Source organism: Trichomonascus vanleenenianus, assembly GCF_965637985.1.
Source record: "Trichomonascus vanleenenianus strain CLIB 3782 genome assembly, contig: TRVA0_010S, whole genome shotgun sequence".
Lineage (NCBI taxonomy): Eukaryota > Fungi > Ascomycota > Dipodascomycetes > Dipodascales > Trichomonascaceae > Blastobotrys > Blastobotrys vanleenenianus.
In genome coordinates, this window is record NW_027481877.1 from 171,121 (window position 1) to 197,851 (window position 26,731).

The following is a 26,731-nucleotide window of genomic DNA, read 5'->3' on the forward strand; positions in this document are numbered from 1 at the left end:
GGTAAATCTATTAATGATCGGACTGAATTATGTATGGCAACTTATGACAGCCAAATCAAAGAGGTAAATCTATTAGTGATCTATAATTTTATTTCCCCTTCTTCTGCTTGTCAATATGAGCACGGAGGATCTTCTGCTTCTGTCGAAGAGATCGCTTCGCCTTGCCCTGGACATCCTTCTTATGAATCATCATCATGAAATTCTTCTTTCGCGCCTTCTCTCGGTTAGTAGTCGAGTGGGCCTTCTGGGCAAGCTTCGATCCTCGCTTCGAGCCAAACTCTCTATCCTCTCGACCCTCTTTGGCCGCAGCAATTCGCTCCTCTCTCAGCTGCTTGTACTTCACTGGACCAATAAGAGAGTCTGCATCAACCTCTTCTTCATTATGGCCAATAGCCCGGTTCTTTCGCCCCAGAGCCTTGTCCACCTGTGCCTGCAACTTCAATTCATCAAGCTTCGCGAAATCAGCAGGCGTAAGAATCGTGGTCGACGCCAGTTTCATAAAGTCAGTAGTAGCCGACTCCTTGGTGTCTTCCTCTTGAGTCTTAGTCCGCTTGGCCTCAGTCTCGTCATCATCGGAGTCGTCAGAGTCCGAAACTGCGTACTCCTTGTCGCTCTCAACGTTAACCCATCCTTCACCATCGTCATCACTGTCATCACTGAGATCAGACGCAACCTCCCACTGGTCGTCGTCCTCCTCGTTATTCTCGAGACCCTGCTGCTCCTTCCATTTCTGCAGCAACTCAAGGCCTTCAATGCCACTGACGGAACTATCCACACCGAACTTGATGCCGACATTGTCCTTACCAGCCTCTTTCATGGCTATGGTAGCAGACTTGCCTCGCTCCTTGGTTGGAAGCATGCTCGGGTCAAGGTCTCGGAACACAGCAATGAGCCGCTTCGCCGCCATGCTGACAGACTTGGCCTTGGAGCCCTTGTAAGCGACCAAATCATGCAGTAGATCTTTCTCAATAGAAAGAGGCGCTCGCTTGACAACCTCAGTGATAGTGTTAATACCGGCGGCGCACACCTCAGTGCTAACACCATCGCTGACAAACTCATCGGCAATCTTTCGGATCACTGGCGCAATCGCGTCTGGAGGCACCAAGTCATGGCATGCCTCGGCGCAGGCCGCCATAAACTGTGTAACGTCAGTCTGCTTCGGCGTCAGATACTTGAGGAAATACGAGTAGAGCCCCAAAACAGTAAGCTTGTGGTTTCCAACGAGTCGCGAAACAAGCTTGATGAAAAGGAGCTTTTCCTCCAGTTTCAACTTTGGTCGGTAAGTGTTTTGCACACCGGGACCATGGCCGGCGGCTGTGGAATTGTTGGTGTTAGTCAAGTGGATGGAAAACAGAGAGTCAGCGAATCCCTGTGGGTCCCGCAGCAGATGAATAGCAGAAAAGTTGAGTAGTGTCTGGTTCTTACCAGCGCTGGCTTTCTTTTTGTATGCCTTCATCATTGCCTCCGCCTTCTTTTCTCGTTTGCTGGTCTTTTTGTTGATCTTAGACTGGTGGATGATCTGGCCAATATCCAGATCATCCTCATCATCAGAGTGTTCATTCATAGCCTCCTCTCGTTCCTTATCACCCTGGAGGAAAAATCGGGCCGCGGAAGTAGCCACCTTGACGTTCTCTCGGTTCATGGCCGCCATGGACATGATCTCAACGGTTCGCGAATCGTCCCAGATGCCTCGCCTCCACAGTTCTCGCGTGATTTTAGTCGCCCAAAGACCATTGGCCTTCTGGTCGCTAAGCAGCGAGAACATGAGTGCCTGGACAGATTTGTTCAGCTTCTGGTTCTTCGTGCCATGGTTTTCGTTCTTCATAATCATGATGAGAGAACTATACAGCTGAGTACGCAGAGCCTTCGTGGATGTGGAGATAAGGATCGGATAGATCGTATGGATCAGTGACTCCGAAGACAGAATGTTCTTGTTTCGCAGCATTGTCAGACTTTGCACGATCTTCTCTCGAATGTCCGAAGGCAGGACGTTGTGGTGGTTCCTCAGCAGGTTGCTGATCTCCTCTGGGAAGCTTTCAGTCTCCTTTGGATAGCAGGAGCACATCTGGGCGATGAAGCCAATCAGTTCGATAAAGTGCTCCTCATCGGTGCTACTGTTAGGATTCTCCATGAAAATGTCTCTCAGAGACTCGTAGTGCTTCAGCTGGAGGATGAACTCCTCGCGGTAGGACCCAGGGTCACGCTTCACCAGGTTCTGAAGCAGAGCCGGGTTGTTCTGGATGCTCGCATCTCTTTTTCGCTTAGCTACCATCGTGTGAAGATGCTGGTTTGATCCGGTTTATCGAAATTTTCCAGGTCTATGAATTTTTTTTTTCGCATCGCCGCACATAATTATTTCACCTGATCTTACCAGATAAGACATATCGTTATCTCATCATGATAGAATATTGCCAAAAAAGCGAACGAAAATGGCATACATAATTTATGATCAGGAATAGAAGATTGAATTGATAGCACTGATTGATTTTTTGATGACTTTTTTGATCCGACAACAAAAGTGGACACAAATATGATTTCGTATCAAGCTAGGTACTGAGATGTCTACTGTAATCAGTAGAGTTATACCTGAAGTACCAAGTATTACCGATATTACCTAGATAGATTTCATCAAGGCTTGGAAATTAGCGAGTCATATAGCTAAGAAGCTTAGTACCTGGTATGGTAATCTAGGTAGAATTATTTTACTATTTGCTTCGCAATAGCGGTCTTACATATTGGTCAAATGGAAAAAAAGACCTTTACAGCATGTCTCGTCGGACGAACTCGTCGTACATGGCCTTACCGAGCTGAGCTGGAGAGTCAACGACAATGACACCGGCGTCTCGGAGAGCAGCCTTCTTCTCCTCGGCACCACCCTTGCCGCCAGAGATGATAGCACCAGCGTGACCCATTCGTCGGCCTGGTGGAGCAGAGGTACCAGCAATGAAGGAAACGACTGGCTTAGGGTTTGGAACAGATCGGTTGTACTCCTTGATGAACTGGGCAAGGAGAATCTCGTTCTCACCACCAATCTCGCCAATGGCAATGACACCCTGGGTCTCGGCGCCCTTGCCCTCGTCGGAGAGCAGGTAGGAGACAACGTCCTGGTGAGTGGAGCCCTGGAAGGAGTCACCGCCGATACCAACAACGAGGGACTGGCCGAGGCCGTGGTTGGTGGTCTGGTTGACAGCCTCGTAGGTCAGGGTACCAGATCGGGACACAATACCAATTCGGCCTCGCTTGTGGATGGCGGATGGCATGATACCAATCTTGCACTGGTCTGGAGCGATGATTCCCGGGCAGTTTGGACCAATGAGTCGCGTCTTGGACTGGGTCTTGAGGGCGTCACTAACTCGGACCATATCGTGCTGTGGGATACCCTCGGTAATGCAAACAACAAGAGGCATCTCGGCCTCAATGGCCTCCATGATGGAAGCAGCGGCAGCTGGTGGTGGGACGAAGACGGCAGAGGCAGTAGCACCGGTCTCCTTCATACCCTCAGCGACATCCTTGAAGATTGGTCGGTCCAAGTGGGTCTGGCCGGCCTTCTTTGGGTTGGTACCACCAACGATCTGGGTGCCGTAGGCAATGGCCTGCTCGGCGTGGAAGGTACCCTGTCGACCGGTGAAACCCTGGTACAACACCTTGGTGTCCTTGGTGATGTTGATGTTCTTGATGGTGTCGGCATACGACATTCGCTTAGCCGAAGTCGAGAACGTTCTAAAAACATGTTAGCTCTTCAAAATTCAATCTGTTTCAACAACTCCACCCCGCTTCAACAAATCCGTCCGTTTCAACAAAAACCACCCGTTCCAACAAAAACTACCCGTTCTCGGCCGATTAATTATCCGCACGCCTTTCTTATGCCATCGCCAAATCTATTATTTTTTTTCCTTTAGCCTGACTGGCTAATAGAGCTTCTTTTCGGGATCAACCCGAATTGACCCGTCAGGTACCAAATCAACCTACCCCTCCCGGTAGGTAGGTAAAAGAAGCTATAGCCCTTTCAGCTTGATACGCCTTCTCCGAGACGATGGGGGGTCAAAAGAGGAGACCAAACTCAACACATGCATAAACCTCCCTCCAAAGGTGGGTGGTTTACAGAAGAGACTCATCGCAGCCAGCGGATTCCGAAATGTCCCGCAGGCAGGGTCCAGTTGTTCCGAGGCCTCTCAATTCGAGATGGAAGAGCAGGTCACAAAAAGTGAAAGAGAGCAAAAAAAATTGGCCTTGAAAAGCTTTGGAGCTCATGGACATGGCTGGATCTCGTAGATATTTGGGCCAAATCACCCAAGGCGTTCGGTGGATATTATGGTCGGCGTCGGCTCCGGTGCAAACTTAAAGGCTTACAACACGAAATCGCCAGCCGCGGCAAGGTAGAATTAAAATTCAGCCCTGGTGGTTTGATGACGCGACGGATGGAATCTAAACTACTTACCGAGCAGAAGACTTCAATGACGATCGAATTGCAAGCATTTTGGCTGAAGATTGGAACTTTTTTTCCTATAAAAATGCGTATAGAAGTTATAGGAAGAGAAGAAGCTTTTTTTCGGCGCTGAAATGTCGTGGTCCGAACACTCGTGAGGGGCGGCGGAGGGGAGGGGAAAAATTCGGGGACCTTCGTCTGCAGCAGTTGGGAGAGAAGACTATAATGTACTTCGTGACTGATGCTACGCCTTGCGCCGCACTAGATGGGGCGCATCCCTGTCATTTATGTCTTCGGAGATGCTCCGAAGACGGCGTTAGCCCCCCCTTCAATATTTCTTCTGTTACAGTAGTAGATAAGAGAGTAGACGAGGAGAGTTCCGATGAGTGTGTAATTGAGTGGGGTATGCGGCTTTCGTATCGAAGTTCCCCTCCGTTTCCCCCCGTAGTATGCCAACTTGAATACACAGCGAACATCAAAGGTTCTTCACTACAAGAGATAACTAGAGTACTGTAGATTTTAAAGACGACTGCGGCATCTCTGATAGAGTTTAGCTTCGCAATGCACAAACATAGCCAATATCGATCTATAGACAGCAAGACATTCAGCTGTGATCGACTTCATTGTAAAACATCGTTAATTAAATCCACTTTATTGATAAATTGATTTTCAAAGCGTCGACTCATCATCACACACCTAAAAGCCAACCACTTAGAGTGCTCAACCCGCGACCAATACCGGCGGAAAAGAGGCAGATAACATGGCTCAGTGTCCAAACTGTGGGCCGACTACGGTCTATACCGATCCCTCTTCCAATGAGGTGATCTGCACTCAATGTTCGTCCGTGCTCGAAGAGAGCAGAATCGTGTCCGAGATCACGTTCGGCGAGAGCTCGTCAGGAGCGGCTATCGTAACTGGTACTTTTGTGGGTGCCGACCAGAGTGGAGCCGGCACAGGCGGTCTGTATGGCCAGCAGGGCGAGAGCCGAGCCCAGACTCTGGATAAGGCGCGAAACCGAATCAATAAGATTGCGCATAAACTTGAGATAAGCGAGCCTATTGCTCAAATGGCCATGCAGTTCTACAAGCTGGCTCTCAACAGCGGTTTTGTCAAAGGCCGACGGTCGCAGTACGTGGTTTCTGCCTGTCTATACGTTGCCTGTCGAAGAAATAAGGCGCCCCACATGCTCATGGATTTCGCGGAAGCTATCTACGTCAACGTGTTCAAGATTGGATCCACCTATCTGCAGCTGCTCAAAGTTTTGGGTATCTTCAACTTGCCAATTATTGACCCGTCCATCTTTATTCAGCGGTTTGCTAACCGACTAGGACTTGACCAGCCGCGGCAGCGAAAGGTCATGGAAGACGCGAACAAGGTCGCGTATCGAATGAACCGTGACTGGATCGTCCAGGGTCGACGACCTGCCGGTGTTGTTGCGGCGTGTGTCCTGATGGCGTTGCGTATGAACAACATTCGGCGGTCCAAGGCGGAGATTGTCCAGATTGCCAAGATCTCGGAAGAAACGATCCAGCGACGGCTTGACGAGCTCAAAAATACAGCGGCAGGTAGCATGACTGTAGCTGAGTTTAGAGAGAGCGACATTCAAACGCAGGCAGACCCGCCTTCCTTTTTGAAGCATAGACGACTAGAGCGCAAGTTGGAGAAACTTAGAGCCGAGCGGGAGAAGCTGAGAGCTGCTGGCGAGCTGGAGGAAGCTGGGATTGAGAAGGATGCAGAAATAGAGGAGATTTTAAAGGAGATAGAGGAGCTGCGAAACAATCCGCGGCCGAGGGTTATTCACATCAAGAAGGAAGAAGAGGACCGGATTACTAACCTGCGTGCAAACAAGAATGAGGAAGAGGATGTTGATGCTATCACAAATCCTGAGAAGGCGAAGGAGTATGACTCTGAAGCCAAGGAGAATGAGGATGAAAGTGACGCAGAAGTAGAGACGACTGAGGCTGAAGTCAAGGAGAAGGAGGATGACGCTGAAGTCAAGGAGAAGGAGGATGAAAGCGACGCAGAAGTAGAGAAGGTTAGAGGAGAGACTAAGATTGAGTCGGACGACGAATTGGCAGAGGAGGATAGAGCCGAGCTGGGATCCGGTGTGGAGAAAGATGAAGAGCTGAAGCAGGAGTCCAACGGAGAAGCCAACGTGATTGATGGCACAGCAAAGGAAGAAGAGGTGACCGATGGCACAACCAAGGAAGAAGAGGTGACCAATGGCGCCAAAAAGGAAGAAAGTGATAAGATCGATTTCACTGAGAATCTCGACGAAGACGTGATGTCGGAAGATGAACTCATGATTGTGAAAGTGATGGAATCAACTCTAGCAGACGAAAGCGTCCAAGAAGCTGAGCGAATCCAGGCACTCCTGCGCCATTATGACGAAGAGCGAAAGAATCGAGAGCTTGGACTCATGGACGAACAGCAAAAGTCCTCCTGGGTCTCTAAGGTTCCTGATCATCCGGAAAACCTTTCTGATGTCGACGATGACGAGATTGACTCTGTTATTCTCAATAAGCAGGAGTCTGAAGCCAAGAAGCGTGTTTGGATGACTCTTAATCGTGACTACTTGATCGAACAAAAGAATAAGCAGTTGCGAATTGAAGCTGATAAGCGAGCTGGTGTTTACAAGGCTCCTCGAAAGCGAAAGAAGAAGAATAGGGATCCATCTCAAGCGCCCGCGTCTGCAGCTGAGAGCGCCAAGAAGATGCTCGCAACCAGAGCGTTCTCTAAACGTCTCAATTATGCTGCGGTTGATGAGCTATTCAAGAAGGATTAAGCTACTAACTATATATTTATTTGGGTATTGAATTGGAATTTTTAGCACTGAATGTAGCCCCTTCCATGACCATTTGGGCTAGCCAATGCTTCATAAAACAAATGAGTGATTTGATTTAACGACCCGCCATAAATGCCATTGTTAAAGAGCAATTGTACGCTCCATTTAACAAGAGTAGTTGAAAGATTTTGAACACAAAAAGTCCTATTTCCAGAACGCCAAATGTTAGAAGTATCAATTCCTTACAGCGCATATGTCAGTACAGCTGGGAAATTGATAAAGATCGATTTTTTTACCTCATTATTCAGCTCATTTTTAGTGCTTGATAGGGTGTATCCTGCTTCTGGCTACTCCCTTAAGACTCAGCTTTTCGGTAACTGTATCAGCATACAGGGATAACAATTGGTACCGGGTAGGTAGTATATAACATGGGAGTACCGTACGTTTAACAATATTTTATTTGACTTTTCCCTCTACGCTTGGTCGTTGATCTCGGGACTACATTCCATCTAGAAGACTATTAGCACGTTGGAAGCGGGCTCCTTTTTCATATACCGGTAATCGATTGAATTGTCTGCGGAGAGTACTCACTCACTAAAATCCTATCTTGTCCACATAGTTGCAATGAGCTACAGTAACAAAAGAAATCCTTCACTTATTCTTTTTCAAATGGGATGCTTTATGAGCCAATTTTTTTTGACTCGTTACAGTGAGGCGTTTTCAATGAAGGCAAGACATTGAATGATTATATATCCGGCTGCTTTGGCAGCACAGAAGGATTTTTATGGTCACGGGCCAGACAATAGCGGTTAATCTCAAAGGTACAATGATGTAACATGCGATGCCGACAGTTCTGCAAATGCTTCATGAAGAGATGCTCTCAAGCTTGGTCAACGTTCGATTGACATGAAAATATCTCAGCGTACCTGGTACTATATACTGGTATGGGAAGTTGATCACATCAGCATATTGTTTGCATGGTTTTCTTCATGCCATTGACGTATAAGAAAGTGGTCCCATCGCGCAACTTTTTCATGTTTATTGACTATCACCTACCCGGTACTATTAAAAGTATCTACACGCTTGCAGCTCACTAAATTGGACCGTGATCGTACCTTGAGTGCAGTGCAGAATTAATGAATCGTCTGTAATGTTCGAGCCCGTTGCGACTGTGTCACCAAGTTAGGCTTATATAGTACATTTTACATCAACATATTTGTCCGCTGAGCAGCCATTTCAACATATTATAACAAATCAATGAAAAACAAAAACCTTTGGTTGATGGGGCCGATTTCCTTAGCGCCTAGGCGCTAATGGCACGAGGGAAAACCCTTTTCTAGAGCAAGAACAGGTGGAACATCATCGATGACACCGCTCCCGCAAATACCGGGGAAAAGACCTGTGACAGCCACCCAATTGTGGGAATCCATCTAATGAGTTTGGCGCGGTATAGAGTCCCAGAAATCAGCTACCGCCATCAGGCCCTCCTTCGTATTGAGCAGGGTCCGAAGACTGAGATCTGGCAAGGAATTGAAATACTTCGCACGCTGGTCCTCGTAGTCAGCGATCTGCAACAGGATATGCTCGACCTTTTCAAATTCCCCACACGAGCATTCCCAGCTCTGTGTGTTGTTGTTGATTTTATAAAAGTATGCTCCAAACGCCCCAAATCCTGTTCTCAACTGCACGGCCATGTTGAGAGTGTGACGGGAGCTTGCTTTCAGATATAATTGATATTTGACTTCCAACAATAATCAGTGAAACAAAGTATCAATTAATGTCAGAAAAACAAGCATTGGACAGTAAATATCCAATTGCCAGAGTACTGAACTGAACTGAATCGTCTGTATTTCGAGCCCGTTGCGACTGTGTCGCCAAGTTAGGCTTATATAGTACATAGTACGTCAACATATTAGTCCGCTAAGCAGACATTTCAACATATTATGAACAATTGAACAAACAACTTAAGGCTCTGGTAGCGTAGTGGTTAGCGCATCATGCTTATATTCGCAACGCTAAACAATTGCCAGAGTACATGTCTACTGATGTATTGTGCGTTAAAGTTATAAGAATGATCGCAACGGGCTCGAAATATAGACGATTTATTCATTCATTCACGATTCAATCATCATTGTAGGCCCATAATAATAAATCTTGATTAAAGTCTGAGCATAATATAATAATAATAATAATAATAATATATCTTGATTATAGTCTGAGCTAAAGCTAAGGAAGACTGTGTCTAAACATTGGGCTTCAACAGCCGGCTCAATATTCTCGGGGCCCACCCAGTCTCCATCCGCCTCATCGTCCCATGGCGGCTTACCCGGGGGTATGTCTGGCCACGGGTCTATCGCGTCAATCACGCCCAAGCTTTGAATTATGGCTTCCAAAGGGGAATAAGGAAACCTGCTTGGGGCCTGTGCTCGCCGGCGTACAGGATTGCCAGCGGCCATGCGATAGATGATGCGAGCTGCTTTCATTCTCTTTAGCTGTTCATGTCGGTACTGGATTGGCATGATTCCACTCTCTATGTGCAGAAAAAAACGCGATTTTTCTTTTCTTTTTTCGCCAATGACGTCATAATTTAAGACATCTTTTGGACGATCCGGAAAAACGTGTCGTCAACAAAAATCCGATATAGTGTAAAGGCTAGCACGGTCCGCTCTCACCGGGCAGATCGGGGTTCGATTCCCCGTATCGGAGTTCAGCTACGACCATATCCAGGTGGCAACACCGTCTCTCGTTCGATCGGCAGCAGTTAAGCACCTGAGAGCTCGTCCAAGTACCGCGGTTGGAGACAACGCGGGAACAGCGAGTGTTGTAGCTTTTTTTGGCTTGCATTTTCGTGCATTATCTATGAAACATTTCTGCATTATCTCGCATATTGATGGGGCTCGTGCGGCTCGAGCCGCATAAAAGTTGAGCGTTGGGATTTCAAAGCGGAGATAAATAGCATTTCATGACAAAATGGATGCATGAAGACATGTGCTAACTTGCATGCAGTCAACCCCTCGAAATATCGGGTATACTATGGCCCATTAGAAATAATTAATGTAGCGGCAACTCGAGGATCCGTAGTGCTGGAATAATCGTTCTAGAGAATCGCCAGAAGTGCACTATATATATATGAAAGTAATGGCTGAAAGGGATCAATTGGATCGGATAAAGATCAAACGCACGTATGTTATAAAATTTCATGCTGTCGCTTGGCATCAAGTTTCGAACAACCCAAATACGGGCATGGTAGTAACTCGGCCTCAAATTTCACGAAACATTTTATTGCGAGCTACTTGTCGGCAAGAACGATAAATGAGCAGCTCTCTGACGAGCTATGTACGATCGATGGACTGCAGGGTGCACAATGGATCAGATAATTACAAATGACTCTAAATGAGAGGCATAGCAAGTGTATGCCCAATGGTAGTTCGCCGCTGGAGACGGTTCAAGTAGGCTAAAATGGTTTGACAACGTTCCTGGACTTTTTCGATAAAAGCTCTAAAATAAATAGAGATTTCAGAACTCTTATTCAACGCTCTAGCTGACGTTGTTGCATTTTGGTTTTTCTACGTATTTCTGATATTATTAACAGCATGCATGTAAGCGGAACATGAAAGCTCTTAGTCTCTCTTGCTTGGCTCTTTGAAAGGAGGATTGATGAAAAAGAATCACAAATATGGGTAGGCACGTGGTGTATCCTCGTGATTATGGCCTGACATAAAGAATTATTGCTTCAATTATGCCTAGCGTTGCTGTTTGAACTGATGTACATGCATGGCTATGTCTAAATTATACCCAATAGTGTTGTTGCACCTTCGCATTGTCGTCATGCCACAGTATTATACCTGTCCTGCAACCGGGCCGTCGGGGATCACCTCGGAGCATATACGGCGAAGAGTAATAGCACACACGACCAAGGGACAAAAAGAGAAAGCTCGTACGCAGCGTGTAATATCGTTTGGATTATTATAGCATTGAATTAGAGCTACAAATGCCCATGAATTGCCCGTCGAGCCGCGTGATAGAAAGGGAACCCCACGGACTTGCCCAGCGAATCATATTGATCTCATTGAAGGCAAGTACGGCTTCAGGAACACAATTGCGCCTTAGCCGCGTTAAGCTACTGCCCCTCTCTGACCATACAGCCGCTCAATGCATCTGCCAAGCATCTCCACGTATAGAGAGACCTGTATACATTGTATCGTTTCAAGGGAAACAGGGGCTTTGCAGGCGATAAGCGATAACTATGCTAGATTCAACGACAGTTCGCCGTATCGTCCCCCCGCACTGCGTTTGGATTACCCCTAAGTGCAATGATACGCGAGGTTGTACATGCAAGGCTGAATATCACTCGGCTACAGTGGCCCGATAGGAAAAAAATCTGGGGAACGCACAGACGTTATAGTGTTTCGCTCGATTTGTCTTTCTCGGATTAAACAAGCGAGCCAGTAACAAGCCATTGATGTGCACTATCGATATGCTTCTATGTTGGTTAACAACCATAAACTGGACTCGGGGCGGCAAGCGACCGGCTGTGATTGGCTGCCATTAATCTACAGGCAAGCTCTTCCCTAGCTATACCACAGTATAATCAAATAGCCATAAAAAAGAATTAGTCGTGTCCTCGATGGAACTCTTGGTAATCTTTTATCCGTCCTTCGATACCAAAAATGTCGGATCTAGCCACCACTCGAGATCAATGTAAAATCTTTTTTGCATGCCGATTTGAGACATTCGCCAAGTCAAGATTAGGCAAACTGTCTCATTTGACGTCACGTTTTCGGCCGAATTCGCCTGAAGAGGACACGCCGCGGAACCCCTTCCGCTCGCCTGCCGTTGATAAGAGAGAAACTCAACCAGGCACAACAAAATGAGGTACATGAATGTGCGACAGTAATACGATAGAGCATTCCAACGGTACCAAACAGTTGGCTGATGTAGTGAACTACAGAACTATTCGGCTTTCTACGGTGGAATACCTTAATGCACAGAGTACGTAATGGGCGAAGCTTGCATGATGATCATCAGGCTGCATTATGTACCGCATCGCTTTAGGTCTGTGGAAAAAGGTCTCAAAGTACAATACGCGGTGTGCTGGGATGCATAGAGATGAGCTCCTCCCATCGATCTCCACTTTCCCTGTCAGGCCTAAAAGGCGTTGTGATTGACGATGAGCATTGGCAAGGGCCCCTGCTAGCTTGCCCGAAAGCAGGGTAGCCCCGGTAGAAGCTATAAAGCCCCACCTGATGAAGTAATGGCCAGGTGCATCTCCCCAATAGCTTAATGGTGGCTCATCGCGAACGACACGCATACACTACTGACGACCGGGGTAAAATTTTTTTCAGTCCACTTTGTAGCCTATCTCCTTACAACTGCTGGAAGGACTAAATAGGGTTGCACTGGCGTACCTGAGTCCCGTATGTGTAGCATCATCGGAAAAACTTAAACGTCCGATGAGCCCGCGGGTATTAGCCGAAAGATAGGGGGCACCGAGTGAGTCCGGTGTACGCTGCGGCTTTTTTTTCAATCTCAAACACTGGTCTGGGTCGGGAAATTAGTCATTTTCATCCGGCTATTGAGCGCCCAAGGCGATCTGATTGCTTTTACTCGGTGAGCCAGATGCAATACGGGAATGGACGAGAAGAGTTATCGAGAAGCTGATCTGTTACCAATTTTTTTTTCTTCTTCGTGTCCCTCCCCCTCTCTCAACGGCTTCTTTCCGTCTGCTAAAAGGGCTGATCAATCTCATCTTTTTTTTATATATCTTGTATCCTTTCCTCGACTCGTATAGAGATAGACTTACGGTTTAGCTGGAGACCCCTCAGCTATTCATTGCTAGATATTTACACCTTCACCAACGTCTCATAGAAAAAAAAAACCTTGCTCGGTGGGTTTGCACTAAATTTGCACCACATACCACAAGGCCTATATAGAACTTTTTGCATTGCCATTTTAACTGGTACCTTTCCTCGGCTTATTAGTCTCTTTTATTCATTTTACCCCCAAGAGAATAGCCAAATACCAATCGCCAGAGATACCTGGTAAAAAAAAATGTTCACCGAGAAAGATATAGAAGCACAGCAACAACAGCCTCCTTCAATCTCGTCCGATTTGAAGGAGACTTTTGCCGAGACTCAGCCCTTGAGCGAGTCGCGATGGCAACGATTCAAGGACTCATTCAAGCCCGTCGACCTTAACGACTCGGATTACGAGGGCATGACCGCCGTGGAAAAGGCGGCGGCGGCTACGGCCAAGTCTCCTCTCTCGCGATCACTCAAGGCCCGACACTTGCAGATGATTGCCATTGGTGGTTCCATTGGTACTGGTCTTTTCGTCGGTACCGGTGCCTCGCTCAGTCTTGCGGGCCCGGCTGCTATCATCATTAGTTACTGCCTCATTGGATCCATGCTTTTCTGCACCGTCCATGCGCTTGCTGAGCTCAGTACCGCCATGCCGGTCGCTGGCTCCTTCTCCACCTATGCCACTCGATTCATGGACCCGGCCTGGGGTTTCTCCATGGGTACCAACTACGTTCTGCAGTGGCTTGTTGCATTACCGCTTGAAATTGTCGCCGCTTCCATGACGGTCCAGTTCTGGAACAAGGAAATTAATCCTGTGGCATGGGTTGGCATCTTCTGGGTCGCAATTACCATTATCAACTTCTTTGGTGCCAAGGGCTACGGTGAAGCCGAGTTTGTGCTCTCCATGGTCAAGGTCGTCGCCGTCGTTGGGTTTATCATCCTCGGTATTATCATCACCTGCGGTGGTGGTCCTCAGGGCGGCTACATTGGTGGCAAGTACTGGCACGACCCTGGTGCTTTTGCTGGTAAGAGCGGGGCTGACAACTTCAAGCGACTCTGCTCGGTGTGGGCCAACTCTGCGTTTGCATTCTCTGGTACTGAGTTGGTTGGTCTGGCGGCTGCTGAGACCAAGAACCCGCGACGAGACATTCCAAAGGCTGCTCGACTTACGTTTGTCCGAATCCTTCTCTTCTACGTTGTCTCGCTCACTATCATCACCTGCCTAGTGCCATACAATGATGACAAGCTGCTTGGTTCCAGCTCTGTCGATGTTACTGCCTCGCCATTTGTCATTGCCATTGTCAATGCAGGCATTAACGTTCTCCCGTCCATCTTCAACGTGGTCGTCTTGCTTTCGGTGCTTAGTGTCGGTAACTCGTCTGTCTATGCCAGTTCTCGAACCATTGCCGCGCTTGCCGCCCAGGGACAGCTGCCAAAGTTCTGTGGTTACATTGACCGAAACGGACGACCTCTCACTGGTATCGTCCTTACCTGTGCGTTTGGCCTGATTGCGTTCCTGGCTGGTGCAGGTCAGAGCACCCAGACTGCCGTGTTTAACTGGCTTCTCGCTCTGTCTGGTTTGTCGGCCATCTTCACTTGGGGCTCCATTTGCTTCTGCCATATCCGATTCCGAGCTGGCCTCAAAGCTCAAAACCGATCCACCAAGGAACTGCCATTCACTTCGGCAGTCGGCGTGTGGGGCTCGTGGTACGGGTTCGTCCTTAATACTCTTGTCCTCGTTGCGCAGTTTTGGACTGCTCTGTTCCCAGTTGGCGCTGAGCCAAATGCCTCTGACTTTTTCGAGATCTACCTTGCTATGCCAGTTGCCATTGTTTGCTACCTTGGCTACAAGATCTGGTACCGAACTCCGTTCATCCGGGCTAAGGACATGGACGTTGACACCGGTCGACGTGAGGTTGACTTGGACCTTCTCGAGCAGGAGATGGCCGAGGAGCGAGAATACCTCAAGTCTCGAGGCTGGCTCTACCGAACCTACAACTACTGGTGTTAAATTTGTTTTGATTATTATATGTTATGAGTAGTGTCTGCATGAATGTTATGATTTGATGATAATTCCCCAGCCAATAATAATACATGCTGCGTGAACATAACCCCCCGCTATATCGTGAAGCTACAGAGCGTTCATGGGGGGACCAGTCCCCCCAAACCCCCCTGTGGCTCCGCTTCGCGGAGATATTGTAGGATTGTGTTACTTATTGGCAAAGCCTACCTCCCTCCGCACAAGACCTCAACGTTGCCTGAATATTATACTCGCATTTCCCATTTCACTCGTCCGAATAACTATTACCAGCTAATGATAGAGCATATTGAAAGGTTTGAATTTGCCTTAACGAGTTAACGGCCGTATGTGAAAGATATTGTAACTGTTGAAGTTGAATTACCGCAGCGATAACCAGGGCATCTAATATACCAGCATTCATCGGCAAAAATAATTGACATTACGAATAACTGTTAATATCAATCAGCTCCCAGAGCAGTTTTTCAGCCGCAGATTCAATGTCGGACGTATTAGCCTTTTGAAATACCGGTTACGCCGTTCTGTAGTTTCCTGCGCCAGTCTAAGAGTCATGCAAGAATCAGTTTGCGTAGTTCCATTAATCCGGGGTAACTTTCGTCATTTACAATTACACTAACAGTAGTAAACAGCGTTCTTACAGGATTTTAGATTCCAAGATCCAAGAGACTCGTCAGCCAGGTCATTAATAGGTGTACTCTGGTGCCAGAGCTCAAAAAATTAATATCGCTATGTGCCATGAACGATACTGTTGATATTAGGATCGGAAAAATCTATATACGAGGTTACCGGAGGCTTGCAACTACCATAGTGTCTTTTCTCTAGTTAGGTTTCGCAATTTCATGAAAAAAGGCGAAACCTCTCCACACTGCGTTTCGGGGTCTCCTGAATCCAGAGTTTAAGGGATAGGGTCTTGTTAAACGGAAGACATGCAGGGCTATAGGATTTATACAATGAAAAGTGGTTGACTAATGTTGAATAAGGTGTTACTCAAACTGGAAATCATCTTCGCTCGTGGGGGCCGGGGTTGAGTACTGTAATGTCTCCACCCTCGTAACATCTTTTTCACTTTTCTTCGCTATAAAAATTCCGATTACGGTAAAACGCACCTTAGGGCCACTGATCCCGCTTTTTCTGTTAGTAATCTCGATCACGTAGTAAATTAGGCTGAGTCTATGCAGAGGAACATACCTTTGAATCATCTTCTACAGCGGGTAGTAGACACAATGTAATGCCGTTGGTACGGCTCTCCACGCATCAAACAATCCCACTGAACCTTGATCTTCTTCTTCGGGCCAGGCGTACAGTCTCTTTGGCTTGTTTACTTTGGCATATAGAATCGTCGATAGAACCACGTTAGGTAGGTCAATGGGCGTTAGTTTATTTGGTCAATGCTGGTCCGTGCTCTGAAATCTAGCCCTACGAGCCGCGCCGGGGCCGTTTATTACCGAGGTTGGCATAGGCGGGGATCGGCTTTTGAAAGCTCCGGAGTCCGGAGCACCGGCCGCATAAGGTATCACTCCCACCCTGCCGCCTGGTTCACTTGAGGACCTCAACATTTCAAAAGAAGGGAGGGTGGAGAGAGCCTTCGATAACCGAGTCTAAAAAGACCGTTTCGTGAGAGTTATCGGTAAATTTTGCCCACAGAACGAGCGTTGAAGTATTATAATCTGGGCTGCTACTTCAGCACGTGGGCTTCAGCTTTAAAGACCTGTATTCGCGGGTTTCCTTCCATCGGAGAAATAGGTGTGCGGGTGGGTTGCTTTTTGAGCGCCTCGCAGGTGCAACACGAACCATCAAGGAAAAAAAAAGGCGACATACATATAAGGAGGAGCTCTCCCCCCACAGGGAGGATGCTTATCCTAGATTTTTTAACTGCCGTGTCGCTCGTTTGCTCGCTGGGTTCGGAATACTCGTGGATAGGACACACAGTACTAGTGAGTTGGACTTATACAGCGTTGTTTTCTGTCGTAACAGTCCTGTTTGGTCTATTTTCATTTCTGCTCTTCTTCATTGTGTTCTCTTTCCCCGGATCTGTGGAGAGGGTCGCTCTAGTACTGTCGAATTACATCGAGCGCTGCCTCATCGGTCATTTCCAAAGGACTTGGTTGGCGTCATAGAGCACAGGTAATCCTCATTGCTTTTCGTTATTTTTTTTTTAAGAATTTGCTTTCGTTTTGCTGATCGCTTTTGTATTTGAGCGATTTGTATCAATTCACCTGGTAGATTGTCGCTGAAAACTGTAGTTGATCTTTTTTTTTCTTGCATAGAAGCCATGGCTCGCAATCATTCTCTCGGTGAAAAAGCCGAACCTCATACAACTGTCGTTGAAGAACAGGACCCCGATGACATCGCTCAAAGAACCTCATCAGGTCACAGTTACTCTTACTCAGAGGTAAAATCCCCTGGCGCGCTTGAGGAAGCCAGATATGAAGTCCAAGGATACTTCGATGACGATAAAGCCGAAAATACCTCTCGAATACCCCGTAGACACTCCAATGCCTCGACTTACCGATCCTCCTATAGCGTGAGGGATATCTACGGCGATGCGTCAGAAGAGCAAATTGAGCTCCAGCGTCAGCAGACAATGGAGACAGTGCGCTCGAAAGCCAGCGCCGTCTATGCCGAATCCGCCCCAGGACGGGCTACGGCCGGAATCGCCGACGGCTCAGAGTACCAGGGCATCGATCCAGAGCTTGTAACATGGGATGGTCCTGACGATCCTGAGAATCCTCGAAACTGGAGCTTCAGAGAGAAATGGGTCTGCACTGGAATTGTCGGGTTTTATACCATGGTTTCGCCGCTCTCCTCCTCCATTCTCTCTCCTGCCGTGGAATCCATTTCCAAGGACCTGGATATCACTAACGAGACCATACAAAGTCTTTCCGTTTCCATTTTCGTCCTCGCTTGGGCAATATGTCCATTGTTCTTGGCACCTCTCTCCGAGGTCTATGGCCGTAAGCCCATTCTCAACATATCCATTGTTATCCTCTTCGTGTTCAATCTCGCATGTGCTTACGCCAAGACCACTGCTCAGCTGCTCGTCTTCCGGTTCCTGGCTGGATGCGCTGGCGCTCCTCCAATCTCAGTGGGTGCCGGCACCCTAGCCGACCTCTTCGATAATAATAACCGTAACGTCGCAATGGCCATCTACAGTTTGGGCCCTCTCATCGGTCCGGTGGCTGCTCCAGTCATCGCCGGCTTCATTGCCCAGTACTTGAGGTGGCAATGGGTATTCTGGGTGCTCGCCATCATCAACGGTGTCATTGCAATTGCAGGCTTGATATTTTACCGGGAATCATATGCTCCGGTCTTGCTGAGCAAAAAGGCGGCGCGTCTTCGAAAAGAGACCGGAAACGAAAACTTGCATACCATCTATGAGCTGACCAGTGAATCATTTAGCCGAAGAATGGTCGTGGCTGTATGTCGGCCCATGCTCATGCTTGTTACGAACCCAATCATTTTAGGACTCGGCCTCTTCATGGCTGTGATGTACGGGTTCATGTACCTTATGCTCGTTACCTTCCCGGCTCTTTGGGCTAATCAATATGGATATAAGCCTGGCGTTGCTGGACTCATGTATATTGGCCTTGGAGTCGGTTATTTGTTAGCCGTAGCGATCTGGACCCCTATTATGCAGCGCATCTATAGGCGTATGACCAAGGCCAACAATGGTGTTTCAAAACCAGAGTACCGAACGGTCCTTTTGACTCCAGCTGCTCTTATCATGGGCGTTGGATTGATCTGGTACGGATGGAGCGCCCAGGAGAAGATGATGTGGCTTATGCCAACTGTGGGTACTGGCATTTACGGGTTTGGACTCCCACTCATGTTCCAGTGCATACAGAACTACCTCATTGATATGAATCCTCGGTTCGCTGCCTCTGCAGTCGCCGCAGCAGCCGTGTTCCGATCCCTCTTTGGTTTCGCATTTCCCCTGTTCGGTGCCGAAATGTATGCCAGTTTGGGCTATGGATGGGCCAACACGCTGTGTGGCCTGCTTTCGTTTGTGCTGGGCATTCCGTTCCCTCTCTTCATCTACTACAAAGGTGAGAAGCTCAGAGAGTGGGTTGATAAGCATCAAAAAGTCATTTAAAACTTGCATCGTTTGTCTGTAATGTCGCAATATTAATAGTTTTCAATAAATTGCATTGCTTTCAAAGCCAGCCCCTCTAGGATCTTTACGCGTACCTTGATCGTGCAATGAGGTTAGGTGTGACAAAACTGGACTTGCTGGGCGGGGATTCTAGAGAGATAATACTGAGGAGCCACTGCGAATTGCATCACCATACCGTTAATCGAGTGCCAGGCCATATGGCAATGGAATGCCCAGATGCCTGGATTATCAGCAACAAAGCGAATAATTGAATGTCCGCGAGCTGGAACCGTGTGTGTATCGATATATGCAGGGTTGATCGTGTTGAAAAAGGCAGTGTCGGAAGGGCTGAAATAGCCTACCCCAATGTGAGAACTGTAAGTGTGGAGAACGAAGAAACGATGCCCGTGGAGGTGGAAAGTATGAGCATTGTCGTCTGGGTTGTTAATAACAAGCTCAACGGTGGTACTTAAAGGAATGGAGTATACCAACTTATTATCGGACTCAACTGTGCCATTCATGTCGTTTGCAAGGTAGGAGTAAAGGATTGGATACCGCGACTGTTTGTATGATGTTCGGTTTATGTAGCCATAAGGAGATAAGAGGTTCGACTCCAGTTGCAACATGCGAACATAAAGGGTGATCTGAGCATCAGGGTCTGGGGCTGGCAGGAAAGAACGGAGTACGCGAGGATCTGTGGGTAGACATCCAGACGGCTTGAGCTCTTTTACAGTAGGCTCGATACTCTGTAGGCTCAATGGTCTTCGTGGGACTCTTGAACTGTCCAAATCAATTACCATTTCAATTGGCTCATTGTCAAACGCAAAACAGTCCAGATCAAGCTCTATATGAAGCTTCAGTCCTTCCTCCGGATTAACTCCTTCAATTAAAATGTCGTACCTCTGGCCCGGACTTAATGCTAGATAATTCAGATTCAAGGGCTCAACGGCAGTCCCATCCGCACTCACAACAGTAAGCGGCCTTTTAACTTTGTCGCCAGCCGTTATATAAGCGATAATACTGGCATACGCCCCTGCATGGATGAACCTGACTAGTCCAGATGGATCCAGCTCAAGCTCGAGACCTTCACTTTTCCCATTGACCAGGATATTCAACGGCATAGGTTCCTGATTTCCGCTATCGCGGTCCATATAATAATTGTAGGCCTGATCAATTGAATCATACTCTTCGGATAATACTAGCACGACCCCGGTTACATCGTCGTGTGGCCGTATGGTGTTCTCCAACTGGGCAGAGGAACTTGCATGAAGCTCCGCATGTGCTCCGGAAGTATCATCTGTAGGCTTAGAGTAATATGGCGGGCCAACGGAACGTCTCTGACCATCTAGAACGACGAGCCCCCCATACAATCCCTTCAATCGCTGTAGTCTATTATGTCCGTGGTACCAGAATGTGCCTGTCCTATCTAGTAGAAAACGGTATGTGAAAGTCCTATTGGCCGGGATGGCACATTCCGTTACTCCGGGGACCCCGTCCATGTAGTTGGTCCCCCACTGGCGAATGCCGTGCCAATGCACCGAGGTAGGCTCTTGCAAACGATTTATTACCTGAATCTCAACCGTTTGGCCTGATTCAAACACCAAAAGCGGTCCCGGAGAAGTGCCCGACACCGATATTGAGCTTCCGTCCTGGGTGATCTCGAGGGTCGCCGTGACCCCCCTGAGAGCCGGCCCGAGTTCGGTAGGGAGTCTTGGTAGCGGCCGGTGCAAGACCAGTGTAGAATAGAGTAGCAGGCTTGCCGTGCATAATAATGCAGCCACTATGGTTGTCACCATACTAGGCCCAATCGTAGTACTCTAGTGATAACAGACCGGAGTAATTTTACTCCACGCGACGACCCCACAGTTTTTTGGCCGGGATCACCACGAATCAGAATTCCGAGATTTGAAATATTGGACAGACAATAAATCCAAACGATAAATACCACACTTTCTGTCGTTATAATTTTGGAAGACTATCAAGAATAGGATTTCACGTAAAGCAAACCATGGTTGATATTAAAGAAGGTAAGTTATAGGCTTAGCAAGGATTGCGATGGCGGATGAATATCCACGATAGCCTAGATTTCCTGGCTGTTCATTTGCTGATGGTCGGTATACCTGCTCTGGTATTCGCAAACTATGCGGAAATACGACCATGACTGGTGATACTTCGGGGCAACAAAAACCGCTTGACGTCTCTCGGAACAAGTTCGGTCATTTAGACCATTTCAACCATTTAGAGATTTGGGCTATTTGGACCACTTAAACCGTATAGACACTTGGACTGTTTGGACTGCTTAAACCATTTAGAAATTTGGACTATTTTGGGCTATTTTGGTTGTTTGGTCTATGTGGATTATTTGAATTTGGAGTACACGTATTTGTACAAGCTAACCTTTATAGTGAACAAACACAACTCTAAGGAGTCCTGCTGGGTTGTTGTCCATGGCAAGGCATACGATGTGACTGAATTCCTGCCAGAGCACCCAGGTGGTCAGAAAATCATCCTCAAGTACGCGGGCAAGGACGCGACTAAAGAATTCGACCCGATTCACCCCAGGGATGTGCTCGATAAGTACCTAGATAAATCCAAGCACCTGGGCGAGGTTGCTGGACTCTCCCAAGTAGGACAGGAAGAGGAGCTCGATGAAGAAGACAAGCGAGTCCAACAGGCTATTGCCAACAGGCCACCTCTGAGCCAGATGTACAACCTGTTTGACTTTGAACACATTGCCCGAGAGGTGATGCGAAAAACCGCTTGGGCATACTATTCCTCGGGTGCAGACGACGAGATCTCGCTTCGGGAAAACCACCGGGCTTTCCACCGCATCTGGTTCAAGCCTCGAGTGCTCGTAGACGTCTCCAGCGTCGACATGTCGACTACTATGCTCGGGACCAAGACCTCTGCTCCTTTCTATGTCACTGCTACTGCCTTGGGTAAGCTTGGGCATCCAGACGGCGAAACATGCCTCACTCGGGCTGCTGCCAAGGAAGACATTATCCAGATGATTCCAACCCTGGCGTCCTGCTCGTTTGACGAGATCGTGGACGCGGCGACCGACAAGCAGACTCAATGGATGCAGCTCTATGTTAACGCTGACCGGGAAATCACAAAGCGCATTGTTCAGCATGCCGAGAAGCGGGGCATCAAGGCTCTTTGGATCACAGTAGATGCGCCCCAGCTGGGTCGGCGAGAGAAGGACATGCGGGTGAAGTACGACGAGGCAGCTGCTGAGGTTCAGGAAGACGAGGGCACAATTGACCGGTCCCAGGGTGCTGCTCGAGCCATTTCTTCGTTCATTGACGCTTCTCTTTCTTGGAAGGACCTAGCGTGGTTCCGAACTATTACCAAGATGCCAATTGTACTCAAGGGTGTCCAGTGTGTTGAAGACGTTATCAAGGCTGTTGAGTACGGCATGGATGGTGTACTTCTATCCAACCACGGCGGCCGACAGCTTGATTTTGCGCGATCGTCTATCGAAGTGCTGGCCGAGACCATGGCCGAGCTGCGTGCTCGAGGGTGGGAGAACAAGATTGAGATCTACATTGATGGTGGCATTAGACGAGCTACCGATATTATGAAAGCGCTGTGCCTTGGAGCGAAGGGCGTCGGTCTTGGTCGGCCATTCCTGTATGCCATGTCCTCGTACGGCGAAGAAGGTGTGGTTAGGGCCATGCAGCTGCTCAAAGATGAGTTTGAGATGAACATGCGGCTTATTGGTGTTACCTCTGTCGACCAGCTCAGCCCCGCACACCTTGATCTCCGATCGATATCCACCCATAACGCTGCGCCAACTAACCTCCTATTCGATTCCGTTTACGAGCCAATGGCTCGACCGGAGTTCAAGCGATACTCCAAGTTGTAAGCCCATTTATTCTACGCTCTCATGTCTTTTGACAATCCAAGCTAGATTCACGCTCTCTAATTCTTTTCACAATCCAAACGAGAGTCAAGCACAACAGGGAATAGAGTTCCTCCAGGTATATATATGATGAATGACTTGAACCACTCAAATGAACTAAGTACGGATATTATTGTTGATTCTCAACTAATAAGTTACCACCTATACCTTGAAGTACTGTAGAAACATCAATAGATTATGCATTACGAAATAACACAGCAAGAGTTAGTCTTCTTTGCCTGTTTGTAGAACATCCGGGACGAATTCGATAGCGCCTCAGACTTGTCCACCAACGAGTCAAGCTTCTCGCCTCGAGCCAGAACTGACTCGATTGTCTTGTGTAGCGTAATTTTAGTTTCGTCTAGTTCCTGTTGGACCTTCATAATGGTGTCAGCCTGGTGAGGGTCCTGGTATTTCTTGAGGTACTCCTCCAGAGCCGCATACTGGGGGCCAGTACCGTTCGAAGAAACGCTGTTCCACTCGGTACTAGGGTACTTGGCAATGTATTCGTCGAGCACCTTGTTGAGCAGAGAGAATGCCACCCGCACTGGGTATTCCTTATCGCTGATGATAATGCCTGCCACGCCTTCTGATCTCGCGTAACAGTGACCGATGTACGTGTTGCCTTCCTCAACAGACTGTCTCTGGCCTGGCTTGGTCCGTCCAGCTACGGTGGTGCTAAAGAATGTCATAAACTGGCCAACGCTAGCCGTCTAGTTAGCGAGCAACGTTCTCTCTCCGCATCTGTTGGCACACTTACCTGGATCGCTCGAAAAAGCTGAAGGACGAGAGATCCCGGGCGCTCGTCAGCTCGATAGCATCCTGGTCGCCGGTGGTCTTCAAAACGCCGATATAGTACAGCTTCATGGTGTAGTGGCTATGCAAAAGGCACAGAGTCTTGGCTGCTAATATTTAGGGGGAAACACAATTTCAGGCACCACCCCCCGTCGTTAACAGCGCATGTCTGCGCACAGCCTTATGGGAAAACGTAATAGAAAGTCCCAATTAAGTTAACACGCAATTAACGACAATACGACAATGCAACAAATATTAAGACAGCCGGAGATGTCGCCGATTTTGGCGATGAATATTACCCGCGGAGAGACATGAGACGGGTAGATGTAAATCAATTGCATCACGTATATATATAGGCAGGTAGATAACCCGCGCGGGGGTTATCGAGCCTTTTTATTTTCCCGATCTATGCGGTACAGATTGCATTGCAGTATACTCGATTTCAATTTGGCTACGTCTAATGGCTACGAGGTTCCCTGAAAATAGTCACAGTACCGGGTACTGTACCGAGAACCAAAAATATGTAGATATATGAATGAGTATGCCAGTGTCGATCCGGATGAATATACCATGAAGACTTCGTATTACGTAGATGTAGGCTATCTTATGCTGCCGAGACACAAAAAAATTCGCGTGCATTGAAAACCGGGCATTGAGGTCCGAGAAAGGTGCGGCCTGATTCGAAGATTATGCCATTCCCCGCAAGAGAGAGAGAGAGAGAGAGCGGTGCGAACCGAAGCGCTATCGGCTGAGGGAACTCCTTGAGCTTAAATAGCAATGCCTCTGTCCTCCCGTGAAGAGGAACAAAAATGGGCGCACCAGACGAACTACTAGACGTAGAGATTGTAGAGAAGCAGGTCGACCTGTCTTCCGGCGATGGTGACAAGGCTCTTGAGATTGCTAAACTTTCACAAGGCATTGTGATCGACGAGGAAACCAATAAGCGATTGCTGAGGAAAATAGACCTCTATGTATGCCCTCTTATGTGTGTGATTTACGCTGTCCAGTATATGGACAAGACGTCCAATTCTTATGCTTCCATTATGGGATTGCGAGACGACCTCGACATGAAAGGCAAGATGTACGCTTGGACAGGAACTGGGTTCTATCTCGGCTACCTTGTATTTGAAATCCCGTTTTCGCTAATTTTGCAGCGTTTTTCGCTCGCCAAAAGCACTGCCGCCTTCATTGTACTGTGGGGATTCGTCTTGACCATGTCCGCTGTTCCAAACAGCTATGCCGGATTTGAAGCACTACGAGTACTTCTCGGCGCTTTCGAGTCAGCTATCACCCCTGCATTTGTGCTCATCACTTCCCAGTGGTATCGAAGAGAGGAGCAGTTCATGCGAACGTCAATGTGGTTCTGCTGTAACGGAATAGGCACGATCGTCGGTGGTGCTATTGCATACGGGCTGACGGTGCGCCAGGAGACCGTGGGCACCTCCATTGTTGCATGGAAGATCCTGTTCATCACAATTGGCCTCCTGACAATCTTGCTTGGAATAGCTGTGTACTTCCACATCCCCGATACTCCCGCCAAGGCATGGTTTCTCACGGAGGAGGAGCGACTCATGGTTGTTGAGCGAATCAGATCCAACAAGCAAGGCTTCGGCAACAGCAAGTTCAAAATGGATCAGCTCAAAGAAGTGTTTATCGATCCCCGGACGTATATTCTGATCCTGATAGTCCTGTCAAACCAAGTCCCCAACGGCGGTCTCACAAACTTCGGAACTATTATTGTAACATCACTGGGATACACTAACGAGAGGAGTCTGCTAATGAACACTCCATGCGGCGCAGTTGAGGTCGTTGGGCTGCTAGCTGGCGGGTATATTGCCCAGCGGACTCAAAAGCGAATGATTGTAGGCATTACAAGTGCAGCCTGCCTCCTCGTTATGCCTCTATGTTTGTTGGCATTTGCTCCTTCTACTAAGGCGCAATTGGCCGGATATTACCTCTACTTTGCATCTCCAATCACCTTCTGCTGCTTCCTGTCCTGCATCAGTTCCAACACTGCGGGGCACACGAAGAAGGTCGTCACTAACGCTCTTTTCCTGATTGCCTACTGCGTTGGAAACGTAATTGGTCCACAGACATTTATCCCTAGCCAGGCCCCTCATTACACTGGAGCAAAGGTTGCAATGGTGGTATGCTCTTGCGTGTGCTTCGTGCTCATGTGCTTGCTGTACTGGGTCAATTGGCGTGAAAACAAGCGGCGAGACGAAAGAAACGAAAAACTTGACATGGAAAACAGTGAGTTCGCTGATCTCACCGACTTCCAGAACCCAGAGTTCCGCTATGCATTGTAATAGAATCTGATTGTACACTATAAAATGATTGTTATATGTAATTAGTTTGTAAGCCCTTAAGCACTATGAGTGACGCCGAATCCGCCCGGAATACGATTGTTTATTTAGCCCTAATTTCTTACACTGTGCTGATATCTGCCTGTATGCTACGATAACCGATTTTCAGCAAGCCTTTCGATAATATCGGCGAAGTATGCATCGTAAACACACCCTACGTTATGAATCATGACCTGTTTAGGCGCAGAACGCCGTGTGTCGGTGTACCCTACCATCCGAAGCGAAGCGAGTCCCCTGTCAATGCATAATTTCTGCAGCACTTGTACTGTACTTGGTAAAAAAAAAGTGCTGTACATGTGAATGCGCGGACTTCTCCCGCTTGGATAGAGTCAATAGAGGGATATTGCCGGTTTGCACCGGGTACCCTCCCCACAAACGGCTACAGTGCTCCTCGCACTACTACAAAGTACCGTCCATCTAGCCCGGCGAATCGTGTAGAAATCTTATTCAGAATGCATGGTTACCCTCAAGCAGCTTGCGTTATACCTACTACAGTAATACAGGAGAGGGGAGAATACACGCG

The 26,731-nt window shown here is 47.9% G+C and overlaps 9 protein-coding genes and 3 non-coding genes across 12 annotated transcripts; 7 read left to right on the plus strand and 5 right to left on the minus strand.

Moving 5' to 3' along the window:
• Positions 1-88: 88 nt before the first annotated feature.
• On the minus strand, positions 89-2,272 carry SDA1 (Sda1p; the record flags this gene model as incomplete). The annotated part of the gene is made up of 1 exon (XM_076683714.1): positions 89-2,272. The coding sequence occupies one exon, from the start codon at positions 2,270-2,272 to the stop codon at positions 89-91; it is 2,184 nt and encodes a 727-aa protein (XP_076542058.1).
• Positions 2,273-2,759: 487 nt separating this feature from the next.
• LSC1 (succinate--CoA ligase (GDP-forming) subunit alpha) lies at positions 2,760-4,476 on the minus strand (the record flags this gene model as incomplete). The annotated part of the gene is made up of 2 exons (XM_076683715.1): positions 2,760-3,720; positions 4,439-4,476. The coding sequence occupies 2 exons, from the start codon at positions 4,474-4,476 to the stop codon at positions 2,760-2,762; spliced, it is 999 nt and encodes a 332-aa protein (XP_076542059.1).
• A 710-nt stretch (positions 4,477-5,186) lies between these two features.
• BRF1 (transcription factor TFIIIB subunit BRF1) lies at positions 5,187-7,211 on the plus strand (the record flags this gene model as incomplete). The annotated part of the gene is made up of 1 exon (XM_076683716.1): positions 5,187-7,211. The coding sequence occupies one exon, from the start codon at positions 5,187-5,189 to the stop codon at positions 7,209-7,211; it is 2,025 nt and encodes a 674-aa protein (XP_076542060.1).
• Positions 7,212-9,845: 2,634 nt separating this feature from the next.
• Positions 9,846-9,917, plus strand: tRNA-Glu(CTC). Its single transcript has one exon. It is a non-coding gene; the product is annotated as a tRNA-Glu (tRNA).
• Positions 9,918-9,919: 2 nt separating this feature from the next.
• Positions 9,920-10,038, plus strand: TRVA0_010S01805. The gene has a single exon (XR_013062077.1). It is a non-coding gene; the product is annotated as a ribosomal RNA (ribosomal RNA).
• A 3,224-nt stretch (positions 10,039-13,262) lies between these two features.
• On the plus strand, positions 13,263-15,023 carry GAP1 (amino acid permease; the record flags this gene model as incomplete). The annotated part of the gene is made up of 1 exon (XM_076683717.1): positions 13,263-15,023. One exon carries the CDS (start codon positions 13,263-13,265, stop codon positions 15,021-15,023), a length of 1,761 nt encoding a protein of 586 aa, XP_076542061.1.
• Positions 15,024-15,733: 710 nt separating this feature from the next.
• Positions 15,734-17,988, minus strand: TRVA0_010S01838. The gene is made up of 2 exons (XR_013062078.1): positions 16,239-17,988; positions 15,734-16,175 (listed from the first exon to the last, which is right to left on the minus strand). It is a non-coding gene; the product is annotated as an uncharacterized misc_RNA (transcript).
• On the plus strand, positions 17,323-19,143 carry TPO1 (MFS transporter; the record flags this gene model as incomplete). Its single annotated transcript, XM_076683718.1, has 1 exon — positions 17,323-19,143. The coding sequence occupies one exon, from the start codon at positions 17,323-17,325 to the stop codon at positions 19,141-19,143; it is 1,821 nt and encodes a 606-aa protein (XP_076542062.1).
• Positions 19,144-19,256: 113 nt separating this feature from the next.
• Positions 19,257-20,939, minus strand: TRVA0_010S01882 (multicopper oxidase family protein; the record flags this gene model as incomplete). Its single annotated transcript, XM_076683719.1, has 1 exon — positions 19,257-20,939. The coding sequence occupies one exon, from the start codon at positions 20,937-20,939 to the stop codon at positions 19,257-19,259; it is 1,683 nt and encodes a 560-aa protein (XP_076542063.1).
• A 212-nt stretch (positions 20,940-21,151) lies between these two features.
• CYB2 (L-lactate dehydrogenase (cytochrome)) lies at positions 21,152-23,011 on the plus strand (the record flags this gene model as incomplete). The annotated part of the gene is made up of 2 exons (XM_076683720.1): positions 21,152-21,170; positions 21,549-23,011. 2 exons carry the CDS (start codon positions 21,152-21,154, stop codon positions 23,009-23,011), a joined length of 1,482 nt encoding a protein of 493 aa, XP_076542064.1.
• Positions 23,012-23,250: 239 nt separating this feature from the next.
• On the minus strand, positions 23,251-23,914 carry YKT6 (palmitoyltransferase YKT6; the record flags this gene model as incomplete). Its single annotated transcript, XM_076683721.1, has 2 exons — positions 23,251-23,752; positions 23,808-23,914. The coding sequence occupies 2 exons, from the start codon at positions 23,912-23,914 to the stop codon at positions 23,251-23,253; spliced, it is 609 nt and encodes a 202-aa protein (XP_076542065.1).
• A 737-nt stretch (positions 23,915-24,651) lies between these two features.
• DAL5 (allantoate permease family MFS transporter) lies at positions 24,652-26,151 on the plus strand (the record flags this gene model as incomplete). Its single annotated transcript, XM_076683722.1, has 1 exon — positions 24,652-26,151. One exon carries the CDS (start codon positions 24,652-24,654, stop codon positions 26,149-26,151), a length of 1,500 nt encoding a protein of 499 aa, XP_076542066.1.
• Between the last annotated feature and the right edge of the window lie 580 nt (positions 26,152-26,731).